This window comes from Folsomia candida, unplaced genomic scaffold (assembly GCF_002217175.1).
Source record: "Folsomia candida strain VU population unplaced genomic scaffold, ASM221717v1 Fcan01_Sc017, whole genome shotgun sequence".
Lineage (NCBI taxonomy): Eukaryota > Metazoa > Arthropoda > Collembola > Entomobryomorpha > Isotomidae > Folsomia > Folsomia candida.
In genome coordinates this window covers 883,049-900,369 of record NW_019091209.1, presented here as the reverse complement: position 1 = coordinate 900,369, position 17,321 = coordinate 883,049, and the positions used below count along the sequence as shown (strand labels likewise).

At 38.4% G+C, this 17,321-nt stretch overlaps 5 protein-coding genes across 6 annotated transcripts; 1 reads left to right on the top strand and 4 right to left on the bottom strand.

Moving 5' to 3' along the window:
• Positions 1–271: 271 nt before the first annotated feature.
• On the bottom strand, positions 272–3,106 carry LOC110857044 (keratin, type I cytoskeletal 9). The gene is made up of 6 exons (XM_022105655.2): positions 2,903–3,106; positions 2,573–2,808; positions 2,239–2,506; positions 2,014–2,157; positions 1,481–1,591; positions 272–1,412 (listed from the first exon to the last, which is right to left on the bottom strand). Exons 1-6 carry the CDS (start codon positions 2,918–2,920, stop codon positions 360–362), a joined length of 1,830 nt encoding a protein of 609 aa, XP_021961347.1. The 5' UTR covers positions 2,921–3,106; the 3' UTR covers positions 272–359.
• A 747-nt stretch (positions 3,107–3,853) lies between these two features.
• Positions 3,854–5,145, bottom strand: LOC110857057 (DNA-directed RNA polymerase III subunit RPC7-like). The gene is made up of 2 exons (XM_022105671.2): positions 4,623–5,145; positions 3,854–4,530 (listed from the first exon to the last, which is right to left on the bottom strand). The coding sequence occupies exons 1-2, from the start codon at positions 4,869–4,871 to the stop codon at positions 4,405–4,407; spliced, it is 375 nt and encodes a 124-aa protein (XP_021961363.1). The 5' UTR covers positions 4,872–5,145; the 3' UTR covers positions 3,854–4,404.
• On the bottom strand, positions 4,879–6,028 carry LOC110857055 (DPH3 homolog). Its single transcript, XM_022105668.2, has 2 exons — positions 5,750–6,028; positions 4,879–5,175 (listed from the first exon to the last, which is right to left on the bottom strand). Exons 1-2 carry the CDS (start codon positions 6,011–6,013, stop codon positions 5,008–5,010), a joined length of 432 nt encoding a protein of 143 aa, XP_021961360.2. The 5' UTR covers positions 6,014–6,028; the 3' UTR covers positions 4,879–5,007.
• A 119-nt stretch (positions 6,029–6,147) lies between these two features.
• On the top strand, positions 6,148–7,791 carry LOC110857053 (zinc finger matrin-type protein 2). Its single transcript, XM_022105666.2, has 4 exons — positions 6,148–6,308; positions 6,674–6,956; positions 7,029–7,174; positions 7,415–7,791. The coding sequence occupies exons 1-4, from the start codon at positions 6,291–6,293 to the stop codon at positions 7,577–7,579; spliced, it is 612 nt and encodes a 203-aa protein (XP_021961358.1). The 5' UTR covers positions 6,148–6,290; the 3' UTR covers positions 7,580–7,791.
• On the bottom strand, positions 7,786–17,241 carry LOC110857045 (1-acylglycerol-3-phosphate O-acyltransferase Pnpla3). Of its 2 annotated transcripts, XM_022105656.2 has the most exons (9): positions 16,658–17,241; positions 12,698–12,810; positions 12,510–12,629; positions 10,758–10,902; positions 10,629–10,672; positions 10,082–10,363; positions 9,267–9,600; positions 8,914–9,025; positions 7,786–8,837 (listed from the first exon to the last, which is right to left on the bottom strand). In XM_022105656.2, exons 1-9 carry the CDS (start codon positions 16,833–16,835, stop codon positions 8,486–8,488), a joined length of 1,680 nt encoding a protein of 559 aa, XP_021961348.1. In that variant the 5' UTR covers positions 16,836–17,241; the 3' UTR covers positions 7,786–8,485. The 2 variants fall into 2 exon arrangements, with proteins under 2 accessions (XP_021961348.1, XP_021961349.1); XM_022105657.2 differs by lacking the exons at positions 10,629–10,672; positions 10,758–10,902 and adding an exon at positions 11,587–11,775 and having other exon boundaries at positions 16,658–16,835.
• Positions 17,242–17,321: the final 80 nt, after the last annotated feature.

Below are 17,321 nucleotides of genomic sequence, written 5' to 3'. Positions count from 1 at the left end.
AGTGGACGGCCGCGAGTCGTGTTGGGATGTTGTTCTGAAGACGTAAAAAATGACAAATTCTGCATAAAGGAACATAGCGCTTAAAGAGTCTTATCAGGATTTATTTACATTTCATTTGTACATAAGTAGAATTTATCAATGCCCAAGAAGCCTTGAAAATACATTTCTGAAATACGCCATAAATTGGTGAGAAATGTATGTAATGTACCCATGAAATTTAAGTGAATTTGATGAGAAGTTTGCACTTAAAAGAAATTGTGAGACTACAAAGTTTCGTATTTACTAGTTTAGAATAACTGTTATTTATTTGTGATATTTCTTCCATGATATAAAGTATGAATGGATTTGTTTGTAAGGACTCAATAATACCCTCGTGAACTTTGACCTCCTCGACCCCGTCCTCCTCCCCTCGTAAATACCATCGGGCCAATAGACGAGGACGGGTTCCAGTCGTTGGAGGAGGAAGAAGAGTTTCTATACTCGTTGTGGGAAGTGGACCCCCATTGTCCCCCACCACCACCCCCACGACCACGTGACGACGATTGGTGTCTGTCACTACTAGACTCCGAGTAGGAGGACGAATTATAATCGGTACTGGCGGGTGGGAAGTCGTTCTTCTGAAATCGTGGTGGGGCTGATGGGTAGTTTCGAGCATCTTGACTCGGCATTTGTTGGCGTTGTTGTTCACCACCACGATAGGAAGAAGAGGAAGATGATGAGAATTGTTGAGAATCTGAAGAATATCGATCTTGACCACTGTAATCTCCTCGAGTATTGTTGTAGGATGAACCGGATCTACCACCGCCGCCACGATCTGACGACGAGTATCCGCCACCTCGGGCGCTGTTTCCTCCTCGTGATGTTCCTCCTCCTCTTGAAGTAGAATTGCTACTGCTGCTGCTACCACTTGGATAACCACCACCACGGGGGGCGCTGGAAGATTCATAACTTTGTCGATTACTATAAGTGTCAGAGGAGGAGGAAGTGGCACCGAGCGCGGGGGAATTGTCATAACTTGAAAAAGCGGGTCTTTGGCTGTCACTCCTTCCTCCACGACCACCTCGATAATCGCTGCTGCCGCCGCCGCGACGGTCACCTCGGGAGCTTCGATAATCATCACCACCACGGCCACGACCACCTCTTCCTCTCCCACGGCCACGACCACGACCATAATTGTTGTCGTAGTCATCAACTGGTTCGGCGGCGGCTGCAGCGGCGTCTCCGCCTCCTTGAATGTTCATGGTGCCGGCGATGAAGCCAAAGAGGGAAATATTGCTGGTGGGGCGTTGGAATTCTTTGGGGATTGGAGCGTCGTCGTCTTCATCGTCGCCACCACCTTTGCCTTTTCGCCGCTTGTCTCTTCGTTCTTCTGGGGGAGCCGTTCTCGCGGGGGGATACTCGCCACGGTTGGCCTGAAAGAGAAATAGATAAATGAGAAGGGAAAATAGGTATGTAATTTGTTTGATAGAGGATTGATTACTTTTAAGTATCGGAGAGCTTTTTGAGGATTCTTGAACTTGTCTAAAGCATTGGTTGCTTCTTCTTGGGTGAATCCTTCGTCCATGATGTCTTGGGCTTCTTTGGTGACGAGCTATGAAAAATAACGGGCATTAGAGAGTTATTCAGGTATGATGCGGGTCTCCGAGCGTATGTGATCCGATTTTGGGCAAATTATCGTTAATCGATCACAAGTTTAATTAGTCTGAAATTTGAGAAAAACACGACTTCCCAATGGGCACGTTTGGCCGAGATGTTTGCATCAGAAGAGGAGAAAACGCACAGTAAAATCGACAAATTTTACACATTCCAAATTTACTGCACGATTTCTCCTCTTCGGATGCAAATATCTCTGTCAAACGTGCCCATTGGAATATCGTGTCTTTTCCAAATTTCATACTAACTAAATTTGTAATGGATTGACACCAATTTGCTCAAAATGGGAATGCATACGCGCTGGGAGGCTTCCATTATTAAAAATATAGAGATACTACAGAACTAAGATTACTGCATTACATGCTTATTAGGTTTTTGCCACTTTTGCCTCGCACTTTTATCCATGAGTTCGGAAATGGTTTCTTGTCGTTGTTGATCAAACTGGGTTTGATTTCCTTCCTTTGCACCGGCAACTTCCTTCTTCTCGTTAACAATGTCCATCGCCTAAAGAAATTAATTACACATTTCGTCATTTTATGTAAACTTTGAACTTTTAAAGTACATGTAAATTGTTAATAATAATACCTTCATCTTCCTGAGCATTGTGACATCCACGGAGACAGATTTCTGTCCACACGGTCGCCACAAAGGGGGTCCATCATTCCCTTCCCCCTTCCCCACCGCGCCCCATTCCTTCTTGACGTCCATGGCTCGTTGAAAATTCCATTTTTCTACCAATTTTGGCACATTTCCCCCCAAAATTAAGGAATTGGCTCGTGTCAACATTATAATTTGTCCAAATGTTGGTACAGTGTTGACAATCTTGATTTTCGTGCCGGGTAGAGTATTGATTCTGTTAAAAAACAGGAACAAGATAAGACGATTTACAAATTATTAAGATAAGCATAAAAGAACACACCCGAGCTTAGGGACTTGTTCCGCGACAAGGGCATAAACCGTGCTTTCCCCATCGGTCAAGGTGACCTTAAGGATTTGTCGGTCGGGGTCATACTGTTGCACGGGTCCGTCCTGCTTGGCGACGGAAATGTTGACGACGTGCTGCACTTGGAGGACACTCCCCCCCGGAACCTCCTTCCCCTTGCTGACCGACTTTTTCAAGAATGGCTCGTAAGCCTCGTACGTTGTGAAATCTTCCTATTTACAAAAATAAAATACGTATAAAAATCTGAAATAAATTAATAAATGAAGTAGAAAAAATCTAAATTTTATTTAAAAGCGAAAAACTTACGTTGAGAATGTCAAACATGATTGAATGATGATGACAAGTGACCGATCGAATCTGGGGGGTCGAATTTAATTATTTAGATTAATTTGGAGATTTAGAAATTAATTAAACTTGATGTCAGTTTAGCCAAGCTATCATCTTGCATCTGCTGAGTATGAGATCCACTTTTCGCTCACTCGTTCGTCATCGGAGAGATGATGTTGAAGCATATAGAGTGACTTTTTTACGTGAAAATGTGTAATGTTGTAAAGAAATTAATGTATGCAAATTAAATGCCAATTTATAATAAATAAACCGTTGCAAACGAAATGTAGCAAAGGGGTGAAAACACACAGAATTGTCTTTGTGGCACACCCACAACGTCTTTCTGCACTTTCCCGTCATTGTCTCACATTACCCCACGTCTCATTTTGCCCTGCTTTGACACCCCACCCGCGTAGTTCGAACGTACACGACAATACCTTTCAATAGACACCCCACATGACAAAAGTCATTTTTCGACATTCGACACCTCCCACACGGTCATGGAGTCGTCGCACGTCGAAATGATGGTGATTTCTGAAATCCCCGCCAAAAAATACGTCTAAGACGGTGGCAACAAAAAATTCGACAATTTTCGACTTTGGCGTCGCATACACGGTCACACGGTCATCGCACGTCGAAATCATGGCGATTTCTGAAATCCCCATCCAAAAATACGTCTAAAACGGTGGAAACGAAAAATTCGACACGTTTGACCGTTGGCGTCATCCCCGTGGCGCCGTGACCTTACGACCTACAACGCCCATCTTCGAACTCATCCCGTCCCCAAAAATTAGAAACACGTTGGCGAAAACCGGATGTCGAAATTCGAATCCGTTCTAAAGTTATCGTGGATACGGACAGACAGACAAGACATTTCCATAACGGGGTTTTCACCCCTTAATAAGTCAGTAATTAAACAAAATCTCAAAGTTTCCAATTCAATGATTGAATTTCAATCTTTTATTCTCTTTTTTCAATTATCATCCGAAGACAAAAATTTGATAGTAAACCTTTCATCATTCTGTGCAACTATTTTCTAGAGTCTGCAAGTCAAAAATAGTTGTACTAAATGTTAAGAAGTATTCTGGACAAGGTGGCTAGATATTATCTAGTAGATAAGTTAACATCATCATTCTATGTAACTATTTTCTAGAGTCTGCAAGTCAAAAATATTTGCACTAAATGTATTAAGTTAAGTATTCTGGACAAGGTGGCTAGAGATAAGGTAACAAACAAACACGAAGACAGACGCAGGAGTAAAGATTTGTAATTATAAATGCATTTTAAATATTACGTTAGGTTACAAACTAGCTTTCTTTTTTGTATTAAAAAAAGTAGGAGTAGGAGTGATTTGTAATTATCAAAAAAAAGTAGGAGTGATTTGTAATTATCAAAAAAATTATGTAACTAATTCTAGGTTACAAACTAACGATTATTATTACCGAGTAGATAAAAAATATGCGACTTTTCGATCGAAAGATTCAATAAATTGGTCCGTCGTCGTCCCCGTCATCATCGCCGTCGAGGAAATCTTCGCCATTATCGAAATACGTGGCGGCGTAGTCAGTCCCCAGGTCCAGTTCTTCATCGCCATCGTCCATCTCTTCCTATTGAGAGAAGAAACGATATTAATTATGATATCATTCATTAATTAACAAGATCAAAATTTAAAAATTTATATATTTAATTAATTTAATACCTCGTCAATCCCCTCATTCATCGGATTCTGTTCCGCAGCTGGACGCGCCTTCTTTGGCGATGGTGGTTCGCCGTCCTCCTCTTTCTGATTTTCGTCATCGTCCTCGTCCGGTAAATCGTCCAGCGACTTTTTGACAATCTTCGGCCTAACTTTCGCCCCCCTCCGGATACACTTTGTCGGATTAGCCAGTTCTTCGGGTAATCGATCAATTCCAATTCTCGGGACGAAGTCAGGATTCGTGGCGAACATGTTGTTGTACCGGTCCGTGTAGCGGTGGACGTTGAAGGCGTACGTGTTCCTTGGTCGGGGGACATGGACGCCGTAATTGTTGCCGACATGTTGACAGAATTTTTTGTAAGAATTGACCTTATCGACAGCGTTCCGATTAAGAGGGCTGGGCCTCGGCGCAGCGGGGTAGAGAGGTGGCACAAGCGGAGTTAATACGTCCGCACTCCTCCTCCTCTGCGGCAAATTGCTCTGGGTCGTAAATGACTTTGAGGAGGAGGGAGCAGCTCGGGCACGTTGCGACATCTTCGCCATTGATTAACTCCTCCTAAAAGGGTCAAGAGGTCAAGGGTTCAAGGATTAGTTGATGGTTGAAAAATGATGAAGAGTACTAATTTTTATGCTTTTTTATTGTCTCATAATCAAAAATATCATCAGTGCTCTCAGAGTGTAAACAGCCGGTTTGATGAAAGTATAATCATTGACGAGGAAGGTGAAGGGATACTGAAGGGATGAGTGGTGGTGGTGGAGGTGGATGAACCCTTAAGGTCGGATGCGTGTGAATAGGGTACTTACTCACCCTCAAAAAGAGATTAAAGGACGTGCGTGGAGTGAGAAAATGAATGAAAAATGGGACTTGTTCTACATTAAGGATCATATGGCGTAGTAAAAATGAAGGGGCCCTTATTTCCCAGCACGTTTTCCTCCCTTATCAAATATCAAATCACAAATCTGCCTATTTTTCCATTATTTTCAATTACCCACTAATTCCCCCTCTCCCCCCATGAACTGACACCTTCCCCCTCCCATCCACTCATCCCTTCGACAACACCTTATCTTATCTTTTGTCCTTCGTTCGCCCTTCATAAAATAATGACGCAATAACTCAAAAATCTACTCACCTTCGTAATCAGGAAACGATCACCGCACGGGCACGGGTAGAAATAGGTTTCCGAGTCCTCGTCCCACTCAAAGTCTTCAATCTCTACTTCGTCGTAGTAGGAGGTCATCCTCTGGGGAGGGGGGATTAATAAATCGTCCTCAATCCTCGAGAGCACGAGGCCGGACCACGCTGCACTTGACGCGACTGAACACGCCGAGCGGTGCGAAAGGAATGAGACGAGGCACGAGGCTGGCGGATCCAAAGTGACGCCTGGTCCGCTCATGAAGAGCGTGATTTTGCAAAATTATTGCAAAACAGGCAAATTGCGTGGACCACGCGGTATTCTTGGACACCTCGCAATCTGTGGATGTTGCGTGAGGAGAAAAGGTGGGTTTCACCTTGCCCCGGAGGTTTTGGTGGAGTGGGAAGGTTTGAAATGCAGGGGAGAATTGAGTTTGAGAAAGATTAAATTTTGAGTGAAGGGACAAGGTTTTTTGTGAAGTTTGAAAAAAAAACTTGTAGGTTTTTGAAAACAGATAAATTTTAGTTGGAGTGTAAAAATGGCGACTCCGAATGAGGTAAGGTTTAGTTAATTGGGTGGTTTTGGGTTGGTTTTGAGCAATTTTTGAGCTATTAAAGTTGAGGAAATGAGTGCAATTTTTTTGCATCTTGAAATTTTCAAGGTGAAAATTTCGAGGTGAAAATTTTCAAGGTGAAAAGGAAATTTAACATCAAAATTGTTATAAATTAATAAGTATTCATTTGGATCTTTTTAGGGCATTCAAAAATGTAAAATATCCACTTAATCAGTTAATTTAATATCACAATTTGTTACAAAACGTAATTAATCATTGGGAACTTTTTTGGGCAGCTTACTTAAGAGTGAAATATTTATTTAATTACCTAGTTAATTAATTTAATATCATACTTTGTTTTGTTATAGGCTCCGGATCATCGTCGAAAATGGAATTTGGAAGAGTACGAGAAATTGGCAGCGAAGCGGATTGAAGATGAAGAGGAGGAAATGGACGAGGATGGAAAACCCAAGGCACGGGAACTTCTGAAAGTTCGAGATTATCGGGTCGACCTTGATTCTCGGTTGGGAAAGACGATCGTCATCACAAAAAATACGCCAGCCGCGCAAGCAGGAGGATATTATTGTAACGTTTGTGACTGCGTGGTCAAGGACTCGATCAACTTTTTGGATCATATCAATGGAAAGAAGCGTGAGTTAATTAATTAAAGTATGTTGGGTTAAATTATGCGTATTCATTTTAATTTTGGTTTGTTTCTAATAGATCAACGGAATTTGGGAATGTCCATGAAGATTGAACGATCCACGCTGGACCAAGTAAAGCAAAGATTTGAAGTTTTGAAACAGAAGAAAACTGAACAAAAGAAAAAGTACGATTTGGATAAACGACTACAGGAATTGCAAGAAGAGGTAGAATCTTAATGTATTATTGCATCATGTTTATGGGAACGTTCGTAAACTTCGTAATGCATGCAAATTTCTTGTTTTTGGAAACCCGCCCTTTTTAAATACATGTCACACAGGCACGATATCATTGCGCCATGACCACTGTATTTGCGTTATGAAGTTTACGAACATCCTATAAGACAAGAACAATACAAGTATTAATTATAATTAAAACTTAATTACTTAATTGAATTTTAATTACAGGAAGACAAAAGCAAAGAATACAAACGGGGCAAACGCTTGGAACGGAAACGGAAACATGCCGAAGAATCCGCCGCAGCCAGCAGTAGTAGCGCTCTTGAGCATGAAATGGACCCTGAGATGGCCGAAGTCATGGGATTCTCGGGTTTCGGCACTTCCAAAAAATAACCCATCACTGCCATTAAATCAATTAACTAACTAACTACCAATTAAGAGTTAAATACAACACAACACAACCACAAAACTTTTTACGTACCCACACACACCGTCTCTTATTTTTATTTACGTACTTCCGATTAGATAAATATGTATCTCATTATTGCTGTTTTATATGAATGCTGCGTTACGAAAGAAAATACAAAACCAAGTTGTTCCATTTTGATCTTTGTTTCTTTATTAGTATTCACCGCTCATGTGCATATCTTACTCATTATTGGTACAGAATCTCATTTGCATAATTATTACACGTACGTAAAATCAAAGCGTTAAAATTATCCAATTAATAATAAAAACTATGCAAAAAATACGATTTGCAAAAATTAAGCATTTATAAAATAAAATAACGTCGTAAATACAATGTCCACTCCAGATACGTACTCTTAATTAAACCAGGTAACTATTTAGTATAAAATATATTACGACGACTATTTATCTTATCTGCGATAAGTACGAAAGGACGTGACCGACCGACTGACCGCAGCACATTGCTTGACGAGGACTATTAGCAATGCAAAGTATCCAACTTAATTTACTAAATTACTTACGTATCACATAATTAATAAGGGATTCTTATGTGTCAGGTAATTAGTAATTAGCAATTAATTATTAATTAGCATACTGGACTGGACTGGATCGTATTTCGTACTTTACAATTAGTATATTTGTACACGAAACAAAAAATAATAAGGTAACTATTCTTACATTTAACTCTATAATTACATAATTACTTATATTTGTGAAATCAGTTAGTTAGGTTTGGAATTATTTGAATAGGAATGCATAATATGTAACCTTTCTTTCGTAAAGGTTCATTTGGTGACTGTTGCTGCGATAAGGTAATCATCCTTGATAAGCTTAAATCTCTGCCACGATTGGCATAACGTTGTGGCTGAGGGGCAGTTGAGAGTTTGTAAGTTGAACAAAATTTGGATCATTATCATCAAAAATCTCTTCAATTTCGACCGTTGACGATCCGTCGTGGTGAGACGACGAGGGGTCAAGGTCACACAAAGGCACGGTCGTCTCATTAATCTCAAATACTTCCGTAATCTCGACCTGGTTATCGGCATTGTTAAGATAATAGGAAGAAATTAGGGTGTCCTGGTGCGACGTGACGGATAAGAAGCGTTCAAACGTGTCGTCATCTTCGTCCCCGAATTCGACAATGGATGATCTCTTGTCGTCGATGAATTGCATGTTGTCAGATCTGGAAGAAAGAATATCATTTTCTTAGTTAATTGATGAGTTAGAATTGAATTTATTTATGAAGATAAGCGACTTACCGGCCGTTATCGATGTTGAGTGTGAATCCGAAATTCATCTTGTTTCGGATAGACTGCTTCCTTTGAAGGGAGGATGGCGACGAGGTCATTTCGTCACAAGGAGCTTCGATATCTGGAAGAAAAGGGGGAGAATTGGGTTAGAATTTTAGGAGTGATTCCGGTGCAAGTTGCAAGAAATAACGGGGAGAAAGTGGTTTCTTGCAGGTGGTTATTTTGACCTGGGAGAAATGCAAGGTGGGAGAAACTACGCCCCGCAGCGGTAAATACTTCATACCGCGCGTGGCTGGGTGGCGCTTATTTTTTTGCAGTCCAAGAAATGTAACAAACCCGCAAAAATTAGTTGATTTAATTACCTTCATTATACTCCGTGATGGCGACTTGACACGTCAACTTGGCTGAATAAGCGGCCGGAGAAAGACTAATGTTTGATAGTGTTTGTGCCACGAGTTGTAACACGGCTTGACTCAACACTCTCAAATTGTACGTTAACTTGGGCGCAGTCTCGAAGAGTTTGAGCACCGTGGCGTAGGCAATGTCGGCAGGGATAATACAGGGGAGAGACATTAAGGAGATGAGCTTCATCGTTTTGTGAGAAAAGAGCCAGTTGAGGAGACCCTTGTTTCCGGATTCGATGGCGTCCTGTAAAATGGACACGACCGTGTCGGGAAGACTGTCCAGCAGGGCGGCCTAAAAAATTACAGGACAAAATTTAGTGTCAGTTTTCTCTTGCATTTTACAGTTTTATAAATCTGTTAAAGAGATAATTCACTCGGATTTTTGTAATCCAGTAAAGTTCTAGATTTTTCAACAAGTTTACCAAAGAAAATTAGGTTATAAATTTATTGAAGCAATTCACATTGCAAGCAAGTCATTTGTAACTCATAAAACCCGTGTGTTTTGTAACATAATTTTTACAAACTTTTACAAAATATAGAGACGCCGCCCTTAATCTGAGCAACTTTACAAAAATTTGGGAGCTAATTTTCCTTCGAAATATGAGCAAAATTGTGTAAGTTTACGTAATTTACAGAATTTACAATGCTACCAAGGCCTGCGTGAATTGTTTCATAATAAGTTTCCAAACATCATCTCTTTATAACAATTTGCACAATAATTTTTGCAAATTTACAAATACCCGAGTGAATAATTTACGGTGCTTATCGCATACCTGTTTTTGAACTTTACACTGATGGCAGGATTCTTCAGACATGATTCTCTCATAATTCTTTGTCGCCATTTCGTCCAACTCCACCCCCAAACTGAGCGACTGCTCCATCGTCATGCACGTGTCGCATCCGATAAGGTCGTTCCTCGCGAGAAATCGCAACGTATCGTCGAACCCTTGTTGGCACATTTTTGACAAGACTTCCGGCCTCGGGGGGAATAAAGTTCGGGAAAATCGGTACAAATTCTGGCGTGACAGCTCGATCGATGTGTTGGCAAGGTTGACCTAAAATTGGAAAAAAACATCGTTAGAAAATTTGTTTTTGATAGGGAAAATTCAATCTGAAACCGGAAGTGAAAATTATTTCGGAAAGGATAAGGTTTTTTAAAAAATGAGCAGATTTAAAGAGAAATTATAGATAAACAAACGGACAAAAAGCTGCAATTTTTTGAGAACACATAGTGATGCAAAATTTGATACAAAAACAAAAAAGCGTTAATAAGTTAGTTAAATTTAATTTAAATATTTCCAGGAAACTCTCAAATCAAACCTGCATTAGATTTGCGGTCGGATCTCTCGGACAAATGTCGGATTCTGTAAAAGATAATTTGGAAAACTGAAATTTTGATCTTCTTAAATTTAAAAAAATGACACCGGTTTTGATTTTTGGGTTTCGAACCTCCACAAAATGGTGACACTGTGATGGTATTTTCATCTAAAATTGGCAAATTGTCGCTGTAACAGCCATCCATGAAGCGAGCCCCTCCCACTTTTGGGGGCATCCAGCCGGAAAACAATGGAATAAAGGCGGAGCTCAGAATCACCTGTGGGACAAAAGTTCAATACATCCACTTAATTGAAGCCCCGGATGGACAAAATATAAATATTTGACATGACATGACATTCAGTTTCGTCATCGTTTTCATACGGTCGAGTCGGTGAGTTCGAAGACGCAGGACTCGATGACTTATCACAAAAATCGTCAAAATTTTCAATCATTTCTCGCCTCTGGGCATTTATTTTAAAATTCTGAATTTGTAGAGCAAGAAGTTACCAATTTATTGAAAATATGCACTCCAGATTTTGCCACTTTTTGTCGGAGGAGATCTCAAGTTTAAGAAGCCTTCAGAAAAATTAAAACTCGTCGAAACTGGCTTAAACAACTCTTGCCATTCTATTAATCAACTCACTCAGGACAAATTTGTCGTCCAGAATTTTAAAATAAATTCCCAGAGCAGAGAAATGTGCTGATTTTGTCAATTTTGATCATGAGTCATCCAGTCCTATTAAACATGTAATAATTTTTAAGGCAAGCAAAGCAAAGCGAAGCTAAGCAGCACAATTAAATTACAATCAAAGTTAGTTAAGTTTAGAAATTAGGAAAAGAAAGCAAAAGAAGAAGAAGAAGACGGTAGAAGATCAGGTTCAGGTTCAGGATTTTCATTTTCTCCACGTTCCGGATTCAGATCGAATTAGGTAATCATCCATAAATTGTCCTTTGTACTAACATGAAAGAGGTGCGCGCTATCGTCCACGGGACAAATGTCGTTCTCTCCAGAAAACGGGGACACAGTGATGGTGTGCTGGTCCAGTGCGGGCAGATTGTCCGTGAAACCGCCGTCCATGTGACGAAATCCTTTCAGCATGGGGGGCAAAAATCCAGAGAAAAATGGGATGAACGCCGAACAAAGAACGGCCTTTTGAAGAACACACAATATAAAAATTGTCAAAAACCTTGTTGTTAAAGCGTGGAATTATATTTACACACAGTAATTAATTTGGTAAGGTAAGGTGTTATCTACACAAGTATTTACTTATCATCAATATACATAAATAAATATATGTACCGGCACCAAAAACTACGGTAGTTACAGGCGGAAAGAGGAGAAATATGGTTCAAAACTACGTATGTATGTATATACTTTTGTGCCCCATAACCAGGTTAAAGTACTACATATTTAACTAACTAACTACAATGCAATTAAATTAAATTGTGGTGGTCCGGGTGGTACCATAAAAAAGAGACAGTTCTTTCGGGTCCATCGTCCAGTCCAGAGTACAATAAACTCGATCATGAACTTGTCCTTAATTATGGTTTGTACATATGTGCATATATCCTCGCCCAGATTTTTTGTCAATATTATGTATGTCCCAGTCAGCAAAATTCGCACACAATGTTAAATTTGCACGTGCAAATTTCGTGTCTCGTCGGTGATTTATACATACCTAGGAATTATTATGTACATGTAAGTCAAGCAGCAGAGTGGATGGATGACGATGCAATATATAACTACACATTACTTTTTATGGATTGTACTTAAATCGTGCTTTAAAAAGTGCAAATTGTCATCTCCCTGCTGATCGAATTGTGAATTTTGGACTTGGATCTCGTGATGGACTTTTTTGTTTCGGCTTAATTACCAAAAATTACCTGGATCAATTCTTCTCTGGAGTTGAAGTGAGAGACGATAACGTTTTGACGATCGTACACCCTTGTGAGGGAAATGTGTAACTTTCCGCTGACCCTGATGTGCGCGTCTTCTGGTAAAATCTGTAAAAAATATAAGGAATCATTATTTTATTATGAATTACAATAAAGAAGAATGAATAATGAATTACCTTTTCAAGACCGTCTTTCAAAATTTTCTGAATGTTAAATGAAGGGCTGAACGGTCCCAGTGTTTTGGCTCGAGCTAACGTTGCAATTCGTAAAACGTCCTTTGTTATTTGACCTAAAAAAGAAATAAAATTTGAGCTGATTTTGTGAAATTTTACTCTTATTTTACATATGTGATACAATATTTCATTGATTATCATTGATAAATATTAACAATGCACACATCGAATTTATGAAGAAATATATACAAAATTTGAAGCTGAATTGACGAAATTCACAACAATGCAGTCATCGAATTTAGGTATTTCATCTCATTTTACTTTTATCCTTGACTTTTAACCGTCCGTAAATGAACTCTGAGTTGAATTAAAGTAATCAATTTGAGTGATTTTTATTAATACATCTTCGTCTCTGTAAAATCTTACAGAGACGAAGATGATATTGTTCTCGTGAAATTGAAATCAATCCAAGAAGAAGAAAAGTATTTAAGTACTACCTTAACTTAATCAAAAAACTCTTTAAAAAGGATTGCAAATAGCTAAATATGAATTGACCAAATACAGATTTATGTATGTACTTATCTACGATAAGACTGCCAACTTGTCAATAAAATGTGTGTTGTCAATGCACCCATAAATCAGTCAGATCAATAAAACGAAATCTATTTCAGACTGCACTTTAATTTGTGATATCGCTGTCAATGAAAAATTGACAGAAAACATGGATTGATGGCACTATGCATATGTAAATTCAAGAATTGAATTCTGTCCAGTCGACAAAATTAATAATTTAAAATCAATAAATTAGTAAAATTGGGGACAACTTTGAGATTAAGAAGAATTTCATTGACCACTTGGAAAAAAATCGTTGCATTTTTATGATAAGTTCATGATTTATATAACAGCGACATTTACACATTAGTGATGAGTGGATCAAGGAATTTAATTTTGCAACATCACCAAACCAAGACTTATGACTTAGACTTATCAAAACTCTTTTTCTGTTATGCTGCGTAGTAAATATTTGTAAGTACGAGATGTTCTTTTTTTGAGCAGTAATAATATCTCAAGGATTTGAAAGAAGATGATGTCATTATTTTTATATAAAAAAGTCGCGTGGGGATCCTTGAAAAGGAATTAATTGTAAATAATTTAAAAAAAAGTGTGCCATTATTTTTCAGGAAGTTTAATTAATAATAAAAAATTGAGTAATTTTACTTTTGCTGGATATGTAAATGAGGGGACAGTTGGTTCGTGGCACACCCTCGTCTCATAAAATATAAGTAATAAAAGCATTTCCTTGATAAGTCTAAGTCGGCCGTCGGTCGAGTATTATCTTCTTGGGTATGGTTCAGTTTTATGGGTTGGGTCTCATTTTTCTTTTAAGGATGCAAACAACGAATCCCTTTATGTGCAAAAATATAATGTAATGTCCAGTTCAGTTTGTGCAAAATGTGGGGATAAAGTTGAGGATGGCAGTTGTTCGTGGTGTGATGTGAAATAGTCTTTATTTAAGAATTTACTGAATTTAAGTCAAGTTACGAAATTGTGGTCTATTTTCATTGTGGTATAAATATGTATTTATAACTAGCTGGACAAGGAAAGGAATTGTTTCATTGTTTGTAAATTTAATTATAAATAATGAGAAATCCTGTAGTTGTTTGAAATTATGAGAAGAAAATTGATTGTTTTTTGTGAGACGGTTTGAAGTTTGAAATGTGGTGAAACATGAACTGGAAATTAGTACCGGGTTAACTAACTTTAGAATAAAATATGTATTTATATAACGAGCTAGCTGGATAAAGAAAGCAAAGTTTGCGAATTTAATTATTATGCGAAATCCTATCTTTTTAGTTCTAAATTATGGGAAAAAATTGATTTTTTATTTGTGAAACAGTTCGAAATATGGACTGGAAACAAGCATGAACTGGAAATTTTAGTACCGAGCTGAGTTATGTATCATAAATATGGCCACTTTATATATAGTGATGATGATGACCTCTAATCAACAAGTGGCTGATGGACGGCATGAACTCGTTGCCTCTAATAAAAAAGTATTATCAGTCAATTCTATTTAGTTTTATTTGGATTCCTGTCCAGCCGAAAAATGGGTACACATTCCAACTTTTTATGCATGTGTACTTAAAAGTACACATCCTTCCTTTAATTTTAATTGTTATGTACATAGTTACACAATATGTATAATGCACGTGTGACCTCGGAAGGTTCAGGACAGGACAGGACAACCTTATCATCAACACCGTTCTGTCATCCTGTCACTAAATACGCATCAACAAGTGAGGTCATATTTTTTCAAGAACAAATTTAATATTTACTTTGTTTGTTGACTATGGATTGGATTTTTAAAAAGTAAAGTAATTCAGAACAGTTTAAAGATGAAAAGGTACTTATCATATTTTTATAAATGTGGTGGTGTTAAAACTTGTCTGTCTCTCATTCATGTTGGGACGTTGACCACACCATTAAGTAACGATTAATTAAACTGACGAATCATGACGCAATTCTGTATGAAACTCATCCTCATCCTCTCCGTCGAGCTTAATTAAACACGCAATTTGTCCAGTAGTGAGTGAATCATATGATAAAATGTGATGATGCATATGTACATAAACCCGTGCGGATCCAGAAAAAAAATGTGAACGTGCCGAAAAATTCATGAATTATTCGAGATGAATCTGGATCCATGAAGAAACGAAATGGAAATATATACAAATTTGTAATTTGAAAGTCCTTTTAGAAAAATATCCTAATATTTTTTTCCTTTGGCGTCATCGCCTTTCTTCAAAGTCAGACTAAGGACAATAAAATAATGGTATTGAAACTTGTTTGATGTTGGGTGCAGACGGAAAATTATAGACATTTTACGGACAACTTTTCCTCCATGACGAATGAACAGGTTAAAGTTAATAAGTACTTATATTGCACTGCCCTCAGGTGCATGATATGATGGGAAAAAAGAAATATAGATTTAATGATGCGATGACATACACTCTCAATAATTTTTTGATGATATTGTTACCGGCGGAGGTACTATGCAACTCTACCGCTCGGGTAATAATTTATCACCGAAAGGTAACATATATACAGAGGCTAAATCCTGCTCTGCCCCCAATGTCAACGCTCAGGTAATAAAAATATTACCTATACCGGAGGCAATTTCTTACCCAAAGAAGACAATTTGTTACTATAGTGTTACCACGCGGTAGAATTGTATAGTATCTCCGCCGGTAACAATATTGTCAAAAAATTATTGACAGTGTACAATACAATGAAATCTGGCAAAACTGGTAAATTATGGAACACCTACGAGACGACTGCTACAGTTTTTTTTACCTAATGCTTTGCTTAGGATGGGAAATCGTTGACGCAATTCGACGTGAAACAATACTTTTATGAGGTGAGATACACCTGGTTTGGTTTTTACGAAAATTTTCTTTGCTAATGGATGGATTTCCCTGTGGGATTTCCAGCCATGAAATATCTATGTGGAACTAAATAATATAGCCATTAGCACGAACCTAACCTAACTTTGCTACCTGTGTCCAATCGAAAAGGTGTGTTTTTATGGGGATGCAGCACTGGTCAATTTTTGGACCCAACTGAACCCTCCAAACTAAACTACTGAATTATTACTGAAGGTTATTTATTGTGGTTTGCTTTGGTCAGGTCACTTTTAGACCCTTTTTCCCCACTTATTACTAACGGACCACCTTTTGCTACATACCGAAACTTGGATATTTTCACCTGGATGGATGAAAACGTAGGGAAATAAAGATGAAAATGAGGATAAAATACGATGTGAATTCGACAATGAGATGAAATTTCCATTTGTTTTTGAAGAAAATCGAAAATGTATATTTAATAAAAACTGAATTTGAGTAGAAAGTTGTGAATTCAAAATGAGATGAAATTTTGAAACAAAAACTGAAATTTTCTCCTTACCCAATGGCGCATCGCAGAGCAGACAACAAGCCGCAATTGCCCCCGCGGAGGCACCCGACGCCTTATGGACGACCAATTGGGGGGCATACTTTTTCAAACAGGCGGCCACCCCGACGTGATAAATTCCCAAAAATCCACACCCCGCAAACGACAAGTTGAACTTTGTCTTGTTCGACATTTCTGTTTTTGTTTTCACACTTTTTTTTCTTCACCAATTTTGCAATTCTTGCAAAATTGCAAACTTTTAAAAGTTTTTGCACTTGTTTTTATATTTCAAAAAACTGTTCAAAACTTGAGTCAACGAAAATTGTGACGTGCCGTGACGTGACGTGTGACGTGACGAGGTGAGAGTATTTAATGTGCAAAATAAATAAGGTGATCTCAGCAACTTTACCTGCTGCTTGCTGGTTTGGTTTAGTTAGTGTTCCCTTTATTTAATATTTGCTGTTATGTAGATATGTTGGTGAAGGTTGGTTGGTTTGGTAGTTAGTTGGTTGGTAAATTGGTTGGTATAGGAAATTTCTTGGTAAAATAAATAGTGAGTGGATGCTGAATCTTGTACGGTATGAAACGAACTGATGGGAGGGAACAGGATCGTTGGCAATTTATACAAGTCGAGGGGCAGGATTGGTCCAAAAAACGTGGTGTGTTTGCAAGCCAGCAG

Excerpts from the sequence above, each read along its gene's own strand:
- LOC110857044 (XM_022105655.2), bottom strand. Across the intron at positions 2,158-2,238 it reads CAATGCTCAGGAAGATGAAG|GCGATGGACATTGTTAACGA; the intron begins GTATTATTATTA and ends TAATTTCTTTAG. Across the intron at positions 1,413-1,480 it reads AAGCTCTCCGATACTTAAAA|GCCAACCGTGGCGAGTATCC; the intron begins GTAATCAATCCT and ends TTTCTCTTTCAG.
- LOC110857057 (XM_022105671.2), bottom strand. The coding sequence starts at position 4,871 with ATGTTCGCCACGAATCCTGACTTCGTCCCGAGAATTGGAATTGATCGA. Across the intron at positions 4,531-4,622 it reads TGAATGAGGGGATTGACGAG|GAAGAGATGGACGATGGCGA; the intron begins GTATTAAATTAA and ends TTCTCTCAATAG.
- LOC110857053 (XM_022105666.2), top strand. Across the intron at positions 6,957-7,028 it reads TCATATCAATGGAAAGAAGC|ATCAACGGAATTTGGGAATG; the intron begins GTGAGTTAATTA and ends TGTTTCTAATAG. Across the intron at positions 7,175-7,414 it reads TACAGGAATTGCAAGAAGAG|GAAGACAAAAGCAAAGAATA; the intron begins GTAGAATCTTAA and ends TTTTAATTACAG.
- LOC110857055 (XM_022105668.2), bottom strand. The coding sequence starts at position 6,013 with ATGAGCGGACCAGGCGTCACTTTGGATCCGCCAGCCTCGTGCCTCGTC. Across the intron at positions 5,176-5,749 it reads ATCGTTTCCTGATTACGAAG|GAGGAGTTAATCAATGGCGA; the intron begins GTGAGTAGATTT and ends TGACCCTTTTAG.
- LOC110857045 (XM_022105656.2), bottom strand. The coding sequence starts at position 16,835 with ATGTCGAACAAGACAAAGTTCAACTTGTCGTTTGCGGGGTGTGGATTT. Across the intron at positions 12,630-12,697 it reads TGAAAGACGGTCTTGAAAAG|ATTTTACCAGAAGACGCGCA; the intron begins GTAATTCATTAT and ends TATTTTTTACAG. Across the intron at positions 10,903-12,509 it reads CCAGAGAAGAATTGATCCAG|GTGATTCTGAGCTCCGCCTT; the intron begins GTAATTTTTGGT and ends TTTGTCCCACAG.